The following is a 21,789-nucleotide window of genomic DNA, read 5'->3' as shown; positions in this document are numbered from 1 at the left end:
CTTTTTTCCTATTAATTATCTCTTTTTTGGTGCAATGGACAGATCTTTGAATCACAAACCAAACAGACATGTTTATTGCTTGAATGAGCCATTTGTTTCGTTATACATGAAACAAGGTGCATAGAAGTAATGGAATTTGGATAACCCGCCGATCGGACTAAATGTAGACATATTAAAGTTTTTTTTGAAACCGTATGTACAAGTCTAGAAATCATATGTGTTGCATCCCATAGACTGTTCATACTTAAATATATCATTTGTGTTTGTGCTGAAAACCAATCGTTCACTAAACAGAGAATTCAACTTGAATTCTAAGTGAATTTTAAATTCAAGGCAGGAATAGCTGAACTTTTCTCTAAGTTAGCTATGCTTACAGTACGGCTATTTGGCCCTGTACTTGAAATTCACTTTGAATTCTCACTTTTGTGAAAAAAAAACCCTGACAGTATTTTCATATTGCACCCTTTAATGTCTACATTCACCTATGGTAGACTGTAAGATTAATCATCTATGATTAGAAATAGAAACTATACTAAACATTGTGCAGTGATCAGAAACCATGTTTGTAAACTTAGGGGCTATTTCACCGAATAGCGAGTGGCTGAAAATATAGTTTAGAAACCAAAGCAATTATTTAGGCAAACCTTCTGTTACCATCAGATATTAGTACTGCGGCTTTAAAGCATCAGGGGAGAAGTTTTAACAGGTGCTGCAAAGATGTTCCGACAGACGGAAAATGTACAATCAGTATATTCAAATTCTAATACTATCCTTCAATAACTCCAGCCCTGGGAATAAGTAGTGTATATCATTAGGAAATAGGCAAACAGTGTGTTTCTAATTTGAATGTTATTAGTCTGACTTGTGCTATAAATTAGGGCTATTTGTGGTTCTTGAAAGCCAAGGCTTGTGGTTTGTAAGAGACAAGCAAATGTCAATCAGTGTCCTGGAAAGCAAGCATTGCCTTATATTCTATTAAAACAGTTAATATATTATGTGTACTGCACAAAGCTTTCTTTCAATAGGCATTCAATAAGCATAACTACAATAAATAGAAATGTAGACAAAAAAAAAAAAAAACACAGCAATTACTTACAAGAGTTGTAAAGAAAATAGTCCGTCAAACACATTTTGGGGAAGCTCCGTAATTTTATTTCCGTAGAGAACACTTGATTTAAAAGACAAACAAGAAAGATATAACAAATCTCTAATAAATGTTGGTGCATTTTAAATTGCTTTCTTTAAACAAAGTAAAATCTATTTTTCCATCTGAGCTATTGTGGCTTAAAATTTGCAATCCAATTGTAAATATGTTGACGTACACCGTTTAGTAAATAAACCTAGCTAATAAATAAGCGATTGATCAATTTGTTAATCACTGCACTCATTAAATTAAAGGTCCAGATACGTTACCAATCCTTAGTACAAACAAAATATTGAATATTTTTATATGAGAAAAAAAGCGTTGTAAATGCTACTTTTACTTATGCAAAGCAAAAAGATAAACATACAAATGCCTTCAGAATATAAACAATTTTACAAGTGATTTAGTTTTTCATTAAGGAAACAATCTATGCAATCTGCAGGGAGAATTGAGCTAGAACATATATACAGTGTTCAGCACGGATATATTAAATCACACGCTGGAGGAAATGGATTGTCAAATCTATCAATATTCATTTGTCAGTTATAATGTAAACAAACTCAAGACAAGACATTGTGTACTGGATAAAACTTTGGATAAGTCTCTGCGTGGGAATCAATTAATCAATGTCTCGAAAATGAATGCATTTAATTCCTCCAATTGACTAATAAAACTGTTATATGAGATAAGCAGAACTTTGTGTTAAACATTAAGTTTTGCGATATTGCCAGCAGTTTTGTTCTGGTCATTCACTACAGACTAGACTTGGAGATTCTGTTTGGTCCCAATTGAAATTTAGCTGAATTTGCATCCGTCCTAGTGCCCTTTCGAATTTTTTACATTCCAAAACTAACTTTATCAGAAATCCGAATATACCAAATAGCGCTATAGCCAGGCCTTTTCTGTTGATTCAGAATTAGTTTTGTGGTGACTACTGCCAGTAGCAATTTAACAACAACTTTCAATCAGTCTGCCAAGTCACTAGAGGAATGTCATGTACTGTTGATAGAGATGTCCCGAACAGTTCGCCGGGAACTATTCGCCAGCGAACATAGCTTGTTCGCGGTCGCCGCGCGGGCGAACATATGCGATGTTCGGTCCGCCCCCTATTCGTCATCATTGAGTAAACTTTAACTCTGTACCTCACAGTCAGCAGATACATTCCAGCCAATCAGCAGCAGACCCTCCCTCCCAGACCCTCCCACCTCCATGACAAATAGGGGGCGGACCGAAAATCGCAAATGTTCGCCTGCCGCGGCGACCGCGAACAAGCTATGTTCGCTGGCGAATAGTTCCCGGCGAACTGTTCGGGACATCTCTAACTGTTGATCTTTCTGATAGGAACCGGGAGAAAATGGACACTGCTAAGCCAGAACTTATGTTGGCTCATAAAGAAGTGTCCTAGTTTGAAAGTATTGCTACAAAGTGCTTTAGTATGTTTAAATTTGTCCTGGGAAGAAGGTTTAAGTTTGTACTGGGAAGAAGGTGGAACTAGTAAGCAAATACCCTCTACTCTGAGAGAACAGAACAGAGGAAACCCGGCTTTTATCTGCTTTTGTACGCATAGTCCCCACAAATTTTAGCTCATTATGGCATCATCTCGGTTTCTGTAACAGGCTGCAAAAATTTGAGTCTACTATAGCAGTTAGTAGCGGTAACCTCTAATATCAAGAATGTCAATTTATTTATTTATTTATTTATTATTTATTAAAAATTCTTAAGAAAACGCAGTCTTATTACCCATAGGGTCTCGATGCGCATACCAGCAATAAAAACAGACAAAACAATATCCAGCAAAACCACAGCATTATAATCACATGCATTTGAACCAAGTTAAAAATTTCATGTCATCCCATACGCCTGAGCAAATAAAACTGTTTTTAAGCTCCGGCGGAATTTCAGTAGATCATTCTCAAGTCTTAATGTCAGAGGCAGGGAGTTCCAAAATTGCGCTCCCTGAACATCACTCGTCCTCCCTCCGCACTTTTTCTTTTTAAAATGTGGAATCTTCAATAAGGCTAAATCAGCCGATCTCAAGGATCGACTGGGAGCATAGCGTGTGAATTTATCCTTCAGATAGTCTGGTCCCATACCATGGATTGCCTTATATACCAAACAACCATTTTTAAACAGAACCCGTTCACGAACGGGCAGCCAGTGCAAGGCTCTTAATGATGGAGTGATATGGTCATTGCGGGCCACACCCGTAAGTAGCCTTGCAGCTGCGTTCTGTATCAACTGTAGCTTGTGTATGATGTTCTGAGGCAGTCCAAGGTACAGAGCATTGCAGTAGTCCAATCGGCTACCGATGATGGCGTTGACCACCGAGATTTGATCGGAGGGGGTAATGAATCTAAAAATAGACCTCAGAAGCTTCAGGTGGTAGCGGCAAGAGCTTACCACCTGATTAATCTGGGGCTTCAGTGTCAACCTGGAGTCGAAAATGACTCCCAGATCTCTGACCTTGGTGGCAGGACTCGGAGATGGAGAAAACGAGTCCGGCCATGAGGGAAAGATACTACTCACCTCCTGGTTACTGAAGATGATGCATTCAGTTTTGGAGCCATTAAGTTTTAGATAATTGGCTCCCATCCACGACTGGATATCCTGTAGGCAGGAAGAAAGATTGATTTGATCCTCCTTTTTCTTGGCCAGGCGAAAGTACAACTGGGTATCGTCGGCATAGATATGATAGGGAAGCATGTGGCGGCGGATGATATGGGTCAGTGGCCTCATATAGATGTTAAATAGGATTGGAGATAAAGCCGAACCCTGGGGGACTCCACACGTCAGGGAGATGTTAGAGGAGTAAAATGTCCCCAATTTTACCCTTTGAACCCTGTCGTGGAGAAACGAGGTCACCCAAGCCAGCGCCCTGTCATCCACACCAGCCACAGTAAGTAGCCTCTCTGTCAATCTATCATGATCGATGGTATCGAAGGCCGCCGATAAATCCAGGAGTACCAGGGCAATTTCCTCCCCTCTGTCCAAGGCCCACAGGAGATCGTCGTGGACTTTAACCAGGGCAGTCTCTGTCCCTCTACCAGGTCGAAATCCCGATTGGAAGTCATCCAGAATGTGATTAGATTCCAGGTGAGGCTGAATTTGCCATACCGCCGCTCTCTCGATGATCTTGGCCAAAAAAGGCAAGGTGGAAATAGGTCGATTGTTGCTCAACTCGGAGCGTGGCACAGTTGGTGTCTTCAGCAGAGGAATAACCACAGCCTGCTTCAGAATGCCAGGAACAACTCCGGTGGCAAATGACATACTAACAATGTCTGCAATATAGGGGGCCAAAGCATCAGCGGCATCCTTCACCAGCTGAGCAGTGCAGGGATCCAGCAATGAGGACGATGCCCTGAGAGACTTGAGGATTATCAAGATCTCAGATGTACTGACGGGTTTAAAATTTGACTGCTAGTTATGTGTTAGAAAATAACATCTACATTTACCTCAACAATGGTAATCACCAAACAACAACAAACAACAACACCATCACATGATGCTTGAGTGTAACTGTGGCAGCTGGGTAGTTACAAAATTGGTATTTTGAAAATATTACATGTCAATAAAATGTTTACTAAAATAACTCCTATTTTTCTGTAATAATAGATTCCAGGACACCACCATCCATGTAAGGTTATCAAGCTTGAGAGCTCATCCCATAATCAATTCATTTTTATCCAAACTAAATAGATATATAGAGAGACATGTAGCAATAACATACAGAGAGACATGGTGTGCAGATAAGCAGGACACATACAAATTCAATCAACAAATACAGATAGGCAAATCAATAGATTGATACACAGTAAAAATTGTATACAGATTAGCTGATAGCTACATTGAGGGACAGACATACAGAGAAACAGATAGACAGATAAACAGACAGAGAAACATACAGACAGACAGACAGAGAAACAGACAGACAGACAGACAGACAGACAGACAAACAGATAGATAGATAGACAGACAGACAGACAGATGGAGAGACAGATGGAGAGACAGACAGACAGACAGATGGAGAGACAGACAGACAGACAGACAGAGCATAATTGGAGCAATGACTCTAGAATAACTGGGCATTTACCTTTTGGCTGTTCCTAGTATAAAGCATTAGAACTGATTTTATATTCAGTTCCATTTCAATAAAAAAGTATGGAAATTATTATGAAGTATTGTTGCTTACATCGCACGTGAATCTTTAAAACATATATGAGTATCATAAAGATTGTGTCTGTGTTTGTGCATGAATTTTAGCAGAATGATTATGTTTTCAATCAAGATATATCACATTAATAAATATATTGTAAGGAATAAGCCTTCTAATATTCAGGACTACATCACAGATCAATTAATCTGTGGATTTGTGCTCAGAAGAATGCTTCAAACTAATTTAGAATCATGCATCAACTTCTACATATATTCAACTTATATGGCTGATAATCAGGATTCACGTCCATGCTACTGACAGCATTGATTGTTTTACAATCGACAGAGGATATGCTGATGAAAATCAGGGGGAATTTTACAGTCAAGTCAAAAATAATGAGTGTTGTTAAGCAACATAAACTGTGGAATTCAGTCTTTCCTTTGAGAAGCATTTGTACTTACAGGGAGTTGAGTGAACGCAGGCCTTGAAAAGCATCTGGGGCTATTTCGGATATCTGGTTGTTGCTTAAATCACTGGAATTAGAAACAGTTTTATGATCATGTAACATATATCCTTAAACTATCTTAAAATGACGATGAGTGTAATGTGATAGAAATAACTTTTTGATGTTATACTTAATTTAAAACAAAGAGTACTGTTACTCAGTCTGCTTACCGTATTCACTTATTGAATTCCTGTTCCTATCCTTCTCAAACAGTAGACTAGCTGACATTGATAGGAAATGGCAATGTACGCCATGAGCAGATAAGGATTAATCTCCTGCAGGTCCCTGGGCAGGTTACTGGTTTGGGACCTTGTCGCTTCATTATAGTAATAGGCTCAGTGTCTGTCTATCCTCTGGGCCCTAGGCAACTGCCTAAGAGCACCTTGTGATTAAACTTATTCTGGTACTCAGAAGGGAAAAAATGTTGTGATATACCACACTGCATTGGAAGGGTGTATTATTTGAGCTTTCAATGTCTCAAAGACTATTTAACCCCTTAAGGATCAAACTTCTGGAATAAAAGGGAATCATGACATGTCAGACATGTCATGTGTCCTTAAGGGGTTAAAGTAACTATGTCATCACAAATTTTAACTTGTGTTGATAATTATTAAATATGCTTTGCATTTTGTTTTCTAATAAAAATTGCACATACGATTTAGATATAACACACACTTGCTGTTGGCAAGTCTACGTTGTCAGACTGTTCAATACTATATTTTTTCTCCCTCACACAGTAAAATGCTGTGAGCTAATCAGCTTGATTTCGCTGGCAAGGATTGGCAACTGTCATTGTATACTCTTAGTTACTTTTCTCTTTCATTACTGTATTTTACTGTTAAAAAAATTGATGTAATTTCAAGATGGCAACCTCGACACTTGGAAAAAAAATGCTTACATTCAATTTGTAAATATAGTTAATTATTTATTACATCTTTTTAAAATGAAAGAAAAAGTTAATTTTGGGGAATATTGCCGTAAACTGTTTATGTAAAGAAATTTATAAACAATACATATTATATTTACTATAATTAGCCATGCTAAGTAGCGAACTATTAAAAAAATTGTTTTTTAAAATATAGCATCCTTCATAAAAATGTTTACTGTAAATGTACATTCCATGTGTGTCTATTAATAGAAAAAATATATAACAAAAACTTATAGTTAATCTTTAAACTGCCGTTAAACGTTTTTATTGTTTGTCTTATGACTACAAATCTTTTCAAGCTTCCATGAAACTGATCTGGGATACAGATAACTGGGCTGGCATTATCTATTAGAAGGAGTACATTTAACACTAATTAAGTCAAGTGAGAAATGATTAACAGGAGAAAATGATCTTTGTAAAGGGGAATATGTTTGTCAATCATTCATCTGTGAAAGCATTTTAAAGAATATTTGGGGATACCCATGACCTCTGTTAAAGTGTGCATTCCCAATTACATCCTACTTACATTCTTCTGAGTTTTTTGTATGGTGAGAAGGCCCCTGGAGGTATGACCTTGATTGAGTTTTGCTCCAGTCGCCTGCAAAAAGAAAATAATGGTAATAATCTGTGCAAATAATTTAGACGCTTCAAATTAGTCTGGTAATAGAAATTACTGACCATATCCCAACTCCTTTGGCTTGATATGTTTCAGTTTTGATAGGAATTCAAAAATAGGACAATTTTAAATAGCTACTAAATTAAAGAAGATATATTAGGAATTAAGCTTAAAGGGACACTGTAGGAACTATAAGCATTTAATTTAATTGAAGTGATTACAGTAACTGGTGTCCCTTGGAATTTTCCCTCTATTCAGTGTTAACTTAACACTAAATAACGGTCCCTGGACACCCACAGTCCGGCCCCAGCTGGAGGTATGGCTAAGGCAGAAATTACACAATTCCTTCTAGCTTTACTCTAATAAGCCAAAAGCAGTCAGCTGACACTCATTGCTGCATAGACCAATACTTCCTCATTAGCCCAAGTAGCTACACAGGGGAAGGGCTCCTGGACTCTTGGTTAGCAGTAAACCATTAAGAACTGTTCAACGCTGAATGAATGGACGGTGTCAGGGGATTCCCAGCACTATAACCACTGCAACAAGATGCAACAAGATGCATGCAGAATGAGTTTTTTTTTTTTTAAACACAAGCCATCCTCTCCTGAGCAGAGCACCTTTATGCTTCTATATTAAGCGTGCAGAGTGCTTGCCCAAGGAAACCCTAACTAGGGCACACATTACCAACAGTTAGTCAATTGAGGGAGCTCTCAGTAGGTACTATTACCAATTTCAGATCAAAATAAATCCTGCAGCGTATTCATCACAGGACAAATATAACAAAAGATAAAGAAAATTAAGAGCATATGTAGATTTTTATGAATCAAATATTGTGCACATACCATGGAAATCATACCGTAGTATATATATATATATATTTATTTCTTATCTGAAATGATTAACATCTTATACTTTTTGAAGTCCACGAGGTATTTAATGGATTCAGGCTTTAATTTATGATGCTGCTTCATTTATATTTGCTTTATAATACTTTATATATATTATTTAAAAAAATAATTCAATACACATTTTTAATCTGGTTATTTGACGGAGACAAATCCCATGAAATCTAATTGGCTATTCTGTAAATTTGACTTTTTCATTTATTTTTAGTCCTTCATTTGATGGGAGAACTGCAATATTTTTTTTCTTCTGTAGTGTACACTTTCCTTCTGCGAGGTACAACTTCAGAAACTAATACAAAAGCTAAAATTTCATTAGAGTACAAAGCAGATCAATTCCACCGTACAATTTCCCCAGGATTCGCCACAGCTGCCATATTGGTTGGGAGGAAATTGCAACATTCTATTACGTTATTGCTACATTGTGCTGCGGAGACATGATACAAGACTGAAAAAGAAAAGGACTTTATTTCCCTTGGCTCTGTAACATAGGTAAAAGATAATGGCATGGTGATTAAATGATATGGTATAATTGAAGGAACAGTGTTAAATGATGGGCATGTCAATCTTTAAAGTAATCTATTAATATGAGGGTGGACATTGAAACATATATACTGTCCAAAAAGATGGCTTTAAAATAAGTGTGTCACATATTATTAGGGATAAAATAGTATACCTTATCTCATTAAAAAACACAATATATATTTATATATATAATATTTTTTTAAAATAAAAGTGTTCCCTTTTTTAAAATTGATTGATTAATTGATAGGGTTTGCATGACCAGATTGTGATTATATATAGAATGACCTTAACGACTTCAGCTCTAGGGTTTAACAAATTCCATGTTTGGTGATAGCTCTGACCTCTTGATCGTCCTGCACTTTTTGGTGAATATACTACCATAATGCTTTATATGAAGGGCATTCAGGGCCTTGAAAAGATCCAGCATAAATATCTAGGACGAGTTAGTAAAGAAATATTTTTAATTCAACTTGAAACCAATTTTTATACTCTATTTCTTCTTAATAAACCTCTGTAACGCTAATAAATCAGAGGAGTTTTACAGAACAAAAATGGACATCAGCAATCCTTAAAAAGCACAGATTCGCCAAAGCAGCAGACAAGTGGTAAAGCTGGGACATGAGCCATTCGCGCAATAAAAGACTTTCAGACAGGTCCTTTTTTATATTCCCCCTCTGCTAATAAAACTGAAGGCAATAACAGCTGTCAAAGAGCAGAACATGGATTTCAAAGTGAGGTTTCAATTATTTGTAGGAATAAGAAATAATATAGCAAAATGGGACATCTTCTGTTGGAGCACCTGCCGGTTCACTGAATGAGCTCTCACATGTATTAAACGAGTTATAGGGAAACCAGCAAACTGGTGAGTAGTTTTGGTGTGTTGTTTTCAGGACTTTTCTAAATTGGAGCATTGTCTTTTTAGATATCTGTCCCTGAATATAGTTACTTAGGCTGAAAAGGGACATGTGTCCATAAAGTTCAGCCTTCCTCACATTAGTTTTTTTGCAAAAAAAAACAAAATATTTTGTAGCACTTCCAATTTAGCAACAAACTAGGAAATAAATCCTTCTTGACCCCAGAATGGCAGTCAGATTAATCCTTGGATCAAGCAGTTATTACCCTACATTGAAAGATTATATCCTTGAATATTCTGTTTTTGCAAGTATGCATCTAGTAGCTGTTTAAACAACTGGACGGACTCTAATAAAACCACTTCTTCAGGTAGAGAATTCCACATCCTTATTGTTCTCACGGTACAAATACCATTTCCTTTGCCTTAGACTAAATCTTCTTTCTTCCAGTCTCAACACATGACTTTGTTTCCTATGTAAAGGAATAGATTTCCACACAATGGTTTGTATTGGCCACAAATATATTTGTATACTGTTATCATATCCCCTCTCAGGTTCCTAAACTAAAGAGGTTTAAATTTGTTAACCTTTCTTCATAGCTAAAATGCTCCATTCCTTTGATCAATTTTGTAGCATGTCCCTGCAATTTTTCTAGTGCCATAATGTCCTTCATTAGAAAAGGTGCCCAAAATTGCACAGCATATTCAATATGTGGTCTTACCAGCAATTTATAAAGAGGCAAAATGATATTAATACCCTTTTTCATGCATGACAATGCCTTACTTGCCTTAGCAACTGCTTTTTGACATTGCACATTGTTGCATAGTTTGTTGTCTATAACAATTCCCAAGTCCTTCTCGTGTGTTCTTAGCTCTAATTCGCTTCCACTAAGCGTATAAGTTCACATAAAAATGAAAGGACCATGAGCGTGTAAGGTTTAATTTTATCAGTCATTTAATAGCAAATAATAATCCAATCTGCTTTTTAATGAATATATTTATGTGTTCATATTAGGAAAGAATAATAATCTAAGTGTACAATACTTACATATTTTTCTTAAGCGGGGAGCTACTCAGAGGCTGACGCTCTTAACCTGTGAGCAATGCCCCTGCCCCATGTCTCTTGATTAAAAGACTGCGGTGGATGTTCATGGGAAGGGGGATCAGGCAACGGATTCAAAACGTTGGAGTTATACCGTTAGTTAAAGGTTTAACCCCTTTGGCCTGAGGTAGGCCAGCAACAGGGCATGTCTGTGCACCATAATAACTACATTTCGATTAATCCTGTGCAAAAATACTAATAAGTGTGACTAAAGATCTCATCTAATGGAAAGAAAGATTTTGCTAAATTGCCACCATATTTATACCAAAATACATGTAAATGTGTTATATATGATGCTGTAAAATGGTTTTTCTAATGGGCCCACAAAAAACATGATGCCAACCTTTTGGCCTTACCATACACTAATACTTTTAAAGTTTCCTTCAATGAACAGTTTATTAAACTGTTGGCCAGAATGTTCTTGATTTCTTATTTAACTACAATGGGTGCATGTATTAAAGGAATAATAGTACAAGAAAAATATTCATTACAGTATGTGATTTTGACCATAAAAGTATCAGATTATTTTTTCCCCTGCATTTGAACCACAAAGTCTGCTCTCCTTCTTGCCTTTACTACACACTATGTGAACACAGATATAAAAGACAGGATAATAGCAATTTTATTAGGTATTATGTAGCACTATTAGGACAACTTAGGAAAGCTAGAACATGTCTGTTATAGAACAATACAACCTCTCATAACCATTTCATTCTTTCTGAACATTGATAAATAGATTTGATTTGATTTTTTTTTTTATATCGTTTTTCATATTCTGGGTTTCTTGGTTTACTGCTATGAAATTGCAAGATATATTAAAAACATAGGAATAAAGAGAAACTAACCTTGTTTAATTATTATAATAAAAAATGGGAGACATGAGGCCAACATATAATACAGCTCGTAATCTGCCTCAATATGTTTAGGTAAATTGAGGTAAGAAGAAGATTTATTTTACTCACCTAATAATTTTTTTACAATATTCACAATATAGACATGTATATAGTATGTATATATACATAGATGTATACATGGACATGTGTATATATACATACATATTTATCTGTACACAGGAAGGTCTTATTGAATGATGTCAGCACATCATCAGAAGAGGACTGCCTGCATCAACAAAATACAGTATAAGAATCTCGGTTAAGCATATTTGGAAAAAGTTGGGTTTGGTCTTTAGTATTTAGATTTTTTAGAATGTCAGCCTTCAATAGTTACTAGGGGAGCAGTTGGAAGAAACTTATCTTAGAAAGTGAAATCTAAAACCTATAATGATTAGACAGACTCATAGAGCACTGAAGGCTAACATTTGGCACACCAGCTGTTATGTTATAGATCAGTGACTGTCCATTCAGGCTGACTATCACAGATTATGTACTCTGCAAAAGTTGAAGTTCCTGCTCTAGGAAGAGTAAGATAGCCCACCAGTGCTTATTTTGAGTTAAATGGGAGACCTGCTGAAAGATATGTTGGGGTTCAAGACAGGGGAGTAGCAAAGAAACTGAATTAAAAAAAATATCAAAATAATAAATCGAAGTTAATTTGCACACAGTAAGCTGACAAGAATGCATGAGTACTGCCAAAATATAAACATCATGCTTTAAATATTCACTAAGGTGATGATGGAAGTGTAATAAGGGGAGTAAGAAAGTATCTCAACGATTCCTGTTTATTTAAACTACAGTATGCTCAGAAAATACAGAGGAATGCATTGGCACAGACACAATAGAAAATTGGTCAACAATGCTGCTAAAACACGCATCCCATTCCACTGGTGAACATCACTGATCCCATCCATTACAGAATGGATTGACAAAATTAAAAATATTAGAACCATGGAAAAAAGAAGATACTCCTGGCATCAGCAATTTGGTCAATATAGGACCATCTGGGAACCCTGGATCTGATTCCTAAACACAGGGCAAGAATCCCCCTAATTTACACATGACGACGTGCAGGTGGGGGGGAGGGGAGACTCAACATGATGGTACCATTATTCCTTTACATGATATACTGAATTACATGTACTCTCTTCCCACATAATAGCGTACTCTAATGTAGTGAAATTATAGCTGCACTATTATTTTTTGTTATCTAATATATTATGTACTTGAGTTTTGTTGTTACCAAACGTCCTCACACATATATGACTGCATGATTATTATAACTATGCATTGTGTGTTTATCAACTCAGATTAACCAAAAAATTTACAAACAATAGATAAACACAATTTATATATATATACACACACACACACACACACAATCACAGACACACACACACAATCACAGACACACACATACGCACAATCACACACATAATTTATCAATGTTAAGTAATGTGTGGTTTTGACTTCGGTGTGCTCAAATAAATGTACATTTTGGGGCATGATGCTTTCAACTTAAAGGCTGCTATATTAAACATTCAATATGTGCACTTCTGATCTGGATATTTCCTCTCTCCACAGACATAATGCTCCAGGCATGGTCCCTCTAAACTCTCCTGACTACTAAGCAGCTAAATCAAAGATGGCTTAGTAATGAAAAAAAGCCATTCTCAGTCTTTGATCGAAATGGGAGGATGTACCATCTGGGCAAAATAATACAAATCTGTATAGGAAATTGAACCAACTGTGACATATAGCCAACGTGTGTTTCTTCTTTAAAATGGCATTTTATCATTTTAGATCTTCATACAATGAAGGATTCATGTCATAGGATCTGATAAGAATTGGTTATTAAATTCCTAAACATTATTATTTGATCCGTTAACATTATTATTTGATCTATGGCCTCGATTAAATATTGTTGAAAAGTCTTTCCAAATGGTTTCATATTTTTGGATAAACTTTAAAAATAATGTTTCAACATATTAAAATTTTAAAAATATATATTTAAAAAAGACCAACATATTATTAAATTTAAATATGTTTCATAATATTAAATCATTTTAAAGTTTTATCCAAAAATATTTAATAATTTGGAAAGCTTATCCAACAATATTAAATAAAGGCCTAAGTTTGTTCTCTATACGTGAGCAACAAACACCTTTAAAATCACATCTCAATTAAAGAAATACTCCAGCAGTATAAATAAATATTTTTATTTATAATGATGGCAGAGTTAACATACCTCTAATCTAACAGCAAGAGGGTCTCCTTTCCATAGCTCCGCTGTGCCTCCAGGAGATAATCACTACTGAATCTTCTAGCCAAGTCAGTACTTCTCATAGAGTAGCAATGAGAGGCAGAACACATGTTCAGCAATCGTCATACTTCTCCTCAAATGCTTCTCTTTGATAAGCCTCACTTTCACTTTGAGCATTCACGAAGAGCACATATCTATATTGGTCAATATTTCAATTAATCTTGGAATATGGCGACTAATTACTTATGGGGAAATCTAAATTAGATCTTTGACATCAGTATGCCCTAATAATTATTGAAGTTTGTGAAATCTGTGACGTTCTCGGATAGGAGTAATCAAGAAAGTAACGAATATTTCTTACATTTCTGTTATTGTCTCTGGAAGGTTGGTGGGTATCTCTGTCAAGCCTTTTCCACGACAGTCTACAATGTTGTTGCTGCAGGTACAAGCAGCTGGGCAGTGCAAGACACTACACGAAGGTACGCTGAATGACTGCTGGCCTGAAAAACACACAAAAATATATTTCACTTTTATTAGAAGTAGAATAGCATTTTATATATCAATATATGTAATCATACAGAAAAAGCCATCAATTGATGTGCAAGACATTAGTCAACCCTTCCACTGATTTCTTCCAAGGATGAAAAAATAGTTTCTATATATTGCCACCAAGTCATATATTTTCTGTTATTCCAAAGCTGAAGCTGAGTGGGGATGGTATAAATATATTTGAGACTATTTGGGATGTTAAAAAATAAAATAGACTTGCCTTCATCCTCATCTGTGTGAGTTATGAATAGAAAAATACGAACAGAGAAAACATAGTTAATAAGGATACTAAAAATACCAAAGACTACAACTCAAAGAGAGGCAACATAAAACCTGCTATGAAATGTTATTCAATATTTAGAATTAGCAATGTTACAAAGTAGCTCGTCATTTAGCCCTGCTTATGCATGAAACTGCTCAAATTAGGCTTTTTGAGTTTTTTTGGGGTGGAGTTAGTACTAGCTTATCCTGATACAGCTAATACACAATACATGCAACTTTGCTCCCTCTTTCATCAGCATTCTCAATGTGACGTCAACTTTCTTTTAATATTCTAATTTATGCAGCGCTAACATATTCCGCAATGCTGTACAGTAATAGAATGGGGATATTCAGAGGTGAAGAAGGCCTTGCCCACCAAGCTTACAGTCTATGAGGATTTGAGCTAGGCAGATACAAATTGCTAAGTATCTTGACATGATAGGAGGCATAGACCCAAACAGGAGGAAGTTCAATTATTCTGGTCCTTATGGAATACTGTCTGTGTCATATATGCATATTATATATAATGATACATTAGGTACTAAATACTTTGAAGAAGTGGAGTGAAAAATAAGCAAGAGAACAGACAAGATATTTTTCTCAATAAAACTGAGCATTTAGCATGCCAAAAAATATTGTAAATGATATGATTTAATATGCACTAATGAATCAAGAGTATGTTGTATCGCACATGTGTAGCTATCTAATTATTAGAGGCCTGCAAGTGGAAAATGTGGATTTTGTAAAAAGTTTGGAAGTCTATCATGAGGTGGTAAAATGCTCATGTTGAAGAATAACTCTTTCAATGTTTCCGTCATTGCATTGAGTCCTTTGTTGCTTCTTACCATTGCAGACAAATTCTCGTTTTTGAACCTCTGCTAGGTTATGTCCCCTCAAGTGACTTGGTCCCATGCACTGAGTATAAAGTCCGACGCGAGGTCTTTGGCGGAGCCAGTCAGATAACCATGCAAGGTTGCAGTCACAGTACAAGTTATTGGAGTGAAGTCGACTGGGAACAAAAATGCAGTTTTAATTGTTATGGGTGAAAGAAATACAGGTGGAAATAAACACTTAACCCCTTAAGGACCAAACTTCTGGAATAAAAGGGAATCATGACATGTCACACACGTCATGTGTCCTTAAGGGGTTAAAGCAGCAGGAATTGTGCAAACACTGTCACGCAAAAGGTTGTAAGACAAAACTAGTAAAAACATAAATAGATTTCCAGCATTCTCAACCACAAATGCTTTTCCTAATGTTGTTGATAATCTGCATGTCTCTCCAGAAGTAAAAGGCTTAAAACCCTACTACTTACTGCCTTTGTTTTTACTTATCTGTAGCAAATACCTCTAAATGTAATTTATTTCTGGGGGTGGGTATGAGCGATGTTTGCCAACACCAAATTGTGATTGCTACAGTTTCATCTTAATTTCTTTACAGTCGGCTCCAATACCATATAAGAGCTGCGAAACAGTTGTGGAATTCCGTAGTTAAGATTTGAACAAAAGAAGGAGGGGAGAAAAAAAAAAAAGGACAAAAACATGTCTCAAGTAAATTGCTCTATGGGGGTAGCATACTGACAGCAAGAAAAAAAAAGAAAAGGGTCATAAAAGATTTGGCTCCCAATTAGAAATATCAGTAAGTCTTGCTTTATTAGTCTCTATAGAAACTGTCTGCAAAATCCTTTTAACAGGTCACATTCATTTTCTGCTGAACAAGGCAGAATAATAATTCAATATAAAACACTCCCTCGTATCCCCTTTCTGATTTCCTCTCTTTTTGTTTTATCAAAGGAAAGGGGATTAGTTGCTTTTGGGACCCTTGTTGAATACTATGCTTGGAAATAGAAGATGTAAGTGGCAGTGCAAGGAGAATTAAGTTAGTTACCAATACATAAGCGGGACCCAGTGCAAAATTCTGTCTCTCTTCCAAATGGCATAATCATAAAGTATCAGACAAATCTATTCACTAGATTGGGTAATTTACTGCAGCCTGCCTATTTTTTAGCCAATCATCCCAAATAAAAAGGAAGCCACTCATATAATTCAGGACCATACTAGTAGAATCACCGAGTTACAAAATCATAAGCATTTAGTCCTTTTTAGCTGATGTGCAGAATCCTGAATAAATAGCCGGTATTGATATTAAAATGAAACTGCTCAATTCAGAGAGCTAATTTTGTGTTACAGAGATTGTCAGAGATCCAGTTTAATCTAATTAGGTCTGCCTGCAGGAAAGTATTAAAAGAGTGCAGATTTCTCATTAATCATATGTGACATGCAATCAAAGCACTGTCTGTGTTCTTCAATGAATTGTGACCTATCTAAAATTATTTGTTCTCAAATTGTATTTGTAGGTTTTGTTTTTAAGCTCACAAAAAATAAGTTAAAATTGCATTTGCTTACTATACATAAAAAAAAGGAGAACCTTTACATTCATCCAATAACTATACTGCAATATACACACAGATTTTATAAATATAAAGATTTTTAGAAAGGAGTACAACGCATAAATACTTGTGCATACTTATACTATATATATATTAAATTATGAAGAGGGATCTTGCGTTGTCTAATTTGAAAAAGGGACCCCCCCCCCCCAATATAACATCCAATGACCCTTGTCTGACAGTACGGATGTAGACACTCCTCCTTATAAAACAATATGTCTGAGGTCATTTTATATCATGGATTCAGTGATTCGAAAGACATTACTCCGCTAATGCTACGGAGAGGTCATGCTTAGCATTTTGTTGAAAATTGTCTAAAAACACAGAATAAAAAAAAGGAGTCTCTATACTTACAAAATATCGGCTTGTTGTCTAGTGGTGCAATGTGATTGATGTTTTTTGTGACATATCAACACATACATTGATAAAGCACTCTGCAGTGAAATGAAGGAACTCCAGTATTTCTGTGGATGATTCCATGTTCTGATCTGTGGTCATGCTATTACCTTATATTTCCGGCTACGGACTAAAAAGGTTATGTGTGCCATTGGTTATGTTACTATGCATATCTGGATTAGCCAGCCATTCATTAATGATGTAGAGAACATAGATCCCTCTCTGACCTCATACGCCACCCAGAGGTGGTGCTGAGGACAAACCACAGGATTGATGAAGAATATCCTCTACAGTAGACATGGAATGTCATACTCATTGAGTGAGAGCTGGGCTTTGAAGAGATTTTGATGCTATTAGGTAGATCAGTTTATTTTAGCATAGGATTCATTATAGACCAGATTGTCATAATCGCAAAGAACAACATTGATATTAAGGCATTACGTTATGTGTTACCTGTATCTTTACATTCTTCTATATGTTGGTAATTATTTGATAAACTATCCTACATTTACTTTTTCATTAAAATAATTCTTCATATATCAGCTATAAAGAACATAGCTGAAAAGCAGTTAAATTTCAAGGAACAAATTATTAAACATAATTTGCAATTACATTTTCGTTTCTGTTCATAAAAAAGTGTAACATGAAGATGATCTAATTCCTGAAAAATGTTACTGCAAATATAGCGACACTTGAGTAACCTTTACAAGTTTCACTTATGTGAGACCTTTAAAATGCTTAATTATGATATATTAAAGGTTAAAAATGTAGTTGTATCACAAAGTGTAAAAAAGAAGTACAATGATCACATAATTTCAATATGTTTAGGATTAGTCTTGCTTTCATTAATGTTGAAGTTGGATCACTAGTTACCTGTGAAATTCCTGGGTTTTTTTTCAAATTAATTAATTTCTACATGTTAAGCAGACTAGCTTATTTATTCATAACAACACGGTTTTATAAGTACATACAGTGCACACATAAAAAAAACAAAACGAAGAACCACTCACAAAATCCTGAGTTTGGGCATATGGTTGAAGCTTGCCACCGAAAGTCGAGTGATGTTGTTATTGTTGAGAGTGCTATAAAACATGAAAGAAATTAAGTCAGAACACAATAACCAACAGCAAAATTTGTAATACAGTATTCTATTTTCTTTTGGCAGGGTAAGGTTTATTGCTCGAAAAATCTGTTTAACATGTTTCCACAGTAATGAATAATCATGCACAACGATCATATTAATTGCAATGAACCTTAACTAAAGATATCGCTGGATTAGCTTGAAATATTTTACCATCTGCATTGTATTTCCCACAGGCATTTTCCACTTATTTAAAGTGCTACTAATGAAAACTGTAACTGTACAACCCAATTAATACAGTTCTCTTTTGGTATTAGTGTACCATGAAGGAATTCTTGAAATAGGTGCATTTTGAGAGCAAAAGTCAAAAAAAGGTCACAAACACTACACACGCATCACCCGTTACTCTCCAAAAGTTCCCCATGTTAGCATTTTTGCAAGGATCTATTCATGAAAATACATTAGATTTACAAAGATTAATATTTTTATTATTATTTTATGCAATCCCAAAATCTGTATTTGGGACCGTTTTAAAGTAGGCTTGGCATAATATGTCTGTCTCTCTCACAATTTTGCTAACTAAACCATCACAATGACAAATAAAACAAATTCATGTTATTCTGACATCTAAAATTTATGACACAATCAAATGCCTATTTTTACACTTTTTGACTAAATGAAACAATAAGACTACAAGTAGCGTTGCAGTAAATGTTGGTGTTCTATAGGTTAACTTAAAAAAACTAATAATAATAATAATAATAATAAATAAATATACAACCAATCTAGCCATGTTGAATAAAAATATTTGAAAACTAAAAAGCAAAGATAACAAAAGATGAAACAAAAAGGAAAGAGAAACATAAATGGTGAAGATAAAAGTAGCTATCATTTGAGCATAAATGGAAAATGGATAGAAGGACAAATTAAATAATCTTAAATTAAATGTGGTCAACACCAGCAGAAATCTCAAAACTTGCCTTATATCGAAGATGTTCTTGTCTCAAATAGAGGTTTTACTCTACGAGATATGAAAGCTGAAGACCAGGAGGAGGATCGAAAACGTCATTGACTTGGCCAATAGACTTTGTACGGTAATGATGACTAGAGAGTTTTTCTCCTATCAGGTAATGGCTCCCTCACGCAAGTTCCAATACGACAGTGGACTGCTGTTCATGAGGTGATCTTAGACACCTCCCACCATTGTCAGCAGAATTCTACTCAATATACAGCCATGGGTGTGGGCACCATAAATCCAACATTTATGCCTAAGGTATCCATCATTTTATTAAACTACTGCAATGGTACCCGCATTACTGTTTGGGCTATGCTTTGCTTTTGAAAAATTAAAGTGGTCATGGTAGAGTGTTTCTAGTTCAGTGACATATAATTTAATCAAGCTTAAAAATCTTTCATGGCTCGTATTTTGGTTAATAGATTGGGAGTATAATTTTTAATTATTATATTGTACATTTTAATAAATTCACAAGACAGTCTACCTTTGCCTTAAACCATGTACTCTTTCATCTATAACCAGATGCTAAGCTATGTGTAAGGACAAAAAATAGCTTATTGTACACCAAATTACCAATCTGGCAAAACATGGAATTTGGATAACACGAACAAGACTATATTCCTAAATCTTTTAATTAATTAAATGAATACATGTGAATATAATAATGTGAACACTTTGGTTTTTTTTTACAATTGTTTACTTTTTTAACTTCATACTCCATTAACAATGGTGTCATGGAACTATGAAGCAAGGATACTGGTGATATTATATATAGCATATTTATTTGGTCTTATTCATGTTACAAGGTGAACTATATAACCAAATAATATATAAAAAGCAAAATTAGATGGAAGTGAAAGACAAATTGAGATAAAGGCTGGACCACACTGTGCAATTATTACTTGGCTATTGGTTAGATCAAAATTATTTCTAGTTCTAAATGAAACACCAACCAGTGAAGAGATCGAACTGAACATTGTATTCTATTTTGGAAGTATTACACTGGTTGGAATTTCATTTTTTTTGTTCATAAGATTATACAAAGCCAACCCCTAGCTCTAACCAAAGCCCTAGACATGATATTTGTTTTAGGTGTTTATTATTAAATTACATGCCGGTGAGATAGCTCAGTGGGCTAATGCATCATCAGTAGAATCTATTCAACCCTTGGGGTTGATTCAGCCCTTCATACCTCTTCCGAGCTAGATAAAATTAGTACCATTAACTTGGGTAATAGTAACAATCCCTGGATGTTGGGCTATGGTAACATCCCCAGGAAGTACTTGAAAACCAGAGTAATCTGAATGTGCCTTTCCTGGTTAAATACTTTGTTATTATTATTATTATTATTATTATTATTATTTTATTTTCCAAATTCAACAGTCAGTAGGGTGTAAGCCCAACCCCAGTCATGTCCTTCTACATTATTTAAAACCATAAGATGTTTTAAAAAATCTTGCAATATGAAAGATACACAATGCCAAACTACATATTTTGGGTATAATGCTCAGTCCGGATTTTGCCCATATTCATAACCAATGAGATGTTCAGTCTTGTGGCTTACTATGATGACTCCAGAGAGCTCATTGGTATTATTCCTATAATATACCTATTACCTTTATGTATCTTATATTGCTATCTATAAGATAATTGTATGCACAACTCATTGGATCTGTCACTTTAGTCCTGTCAGGTTTAACTCCAGACAAAATGTAAATTCAGTGAAACGGCACACTCAATGGGCTTATGTTGATAATGCTGCTTTTTTGTGCGGTATCTTTTGGTTAAGGCAAGTATTCTAGTTTTAAACTACATTCCAAACATCTCTGAGGCATGAGACACATGTTGTGGTAATTATTCCAGATACAACTAGAGTGGGAGTACATCCCTGCTTAGAAACAGATTGCAGAACCAAGTAATTCCTATACAGTACAATATACAATATCACATCCGACATGTGATTTTCCTGAATTATAAATGTGTATGGGTGGGATCAGTCTGATATAATTCAGATATGTTCTCTCTGTAATGGCACTAGATGAGCTAAAACTGGCTTAAGTCTGAGCGGGGACCCACCAAAGGGCAGGCTAATTGAGGTGTTGTCTGTTCTCACCTCTCTTGCTACTTGTTTTTCTCTCCTTAAGTTTAAAGGGGAAT

General features: G+C 35.4%; 1 protein-coding gene across 9 annotated transcripts in view; it reads right to left on the bottom strand.

Moving 5' to 3' along the window:
- The window catches only part of SLIT2 (slit guidance ligand 2), a 233,067-nt gene that overhangs the window by 51,292 nt on the left and 159,986 nt on the right, over positions 1-21,789 (bottom strand). For all 9 annotated transcript variants that reach the window (XM_063457821.1, XM_063457823.1, XM_063457825.1 and 6 more), the window contains exons 7-12: positions 18,547-18,618; positions 15,537-15,700; positions 14,243-14,381; positions 7,257-7,328; positions 5,759-5,830; positions 1,097-1,168 (exon numbers count right to left, since the gene is read on the bottom strand). In XM_063457821.1, coding sequence (XP_063313891.1) covers positions 1,097-1,168; positions 5,759-5,830; positions 7,257-7,328; positions 14,243-14,381; positions 15,537-15,700; positions 18,547-18,618 — 591 coding nt within the window. The remainder of the gene's footprint in view (positions 1-1,096; positions 1,169-5,758; positions 5,831-7,256; positions 7,329-14,242; positions 14,382-15,536; positions 15,701-18,546; positions 18,619-21,789) is intronic.

Source organism: Pelobates fuscus, chromosome 6, assembly GCF_036172605.1.
Source record: "Pelobates fuscus isolate aPelFus1 chromosome 6, aPelFus1.pri, whole genome shotgun sequence".
Classification (NCBI taxonomy): Eukaryota; Metazoa; Chordata; class Amphibia; order Anura; family Pelobatidae; genus Pelobates; species Pelobates fuscus.
The sequence above is the reverse complement of the archived record's forward strand: the minus strand, read 5'-3'. Positions and strand labels throughout refer to the sequence as shown.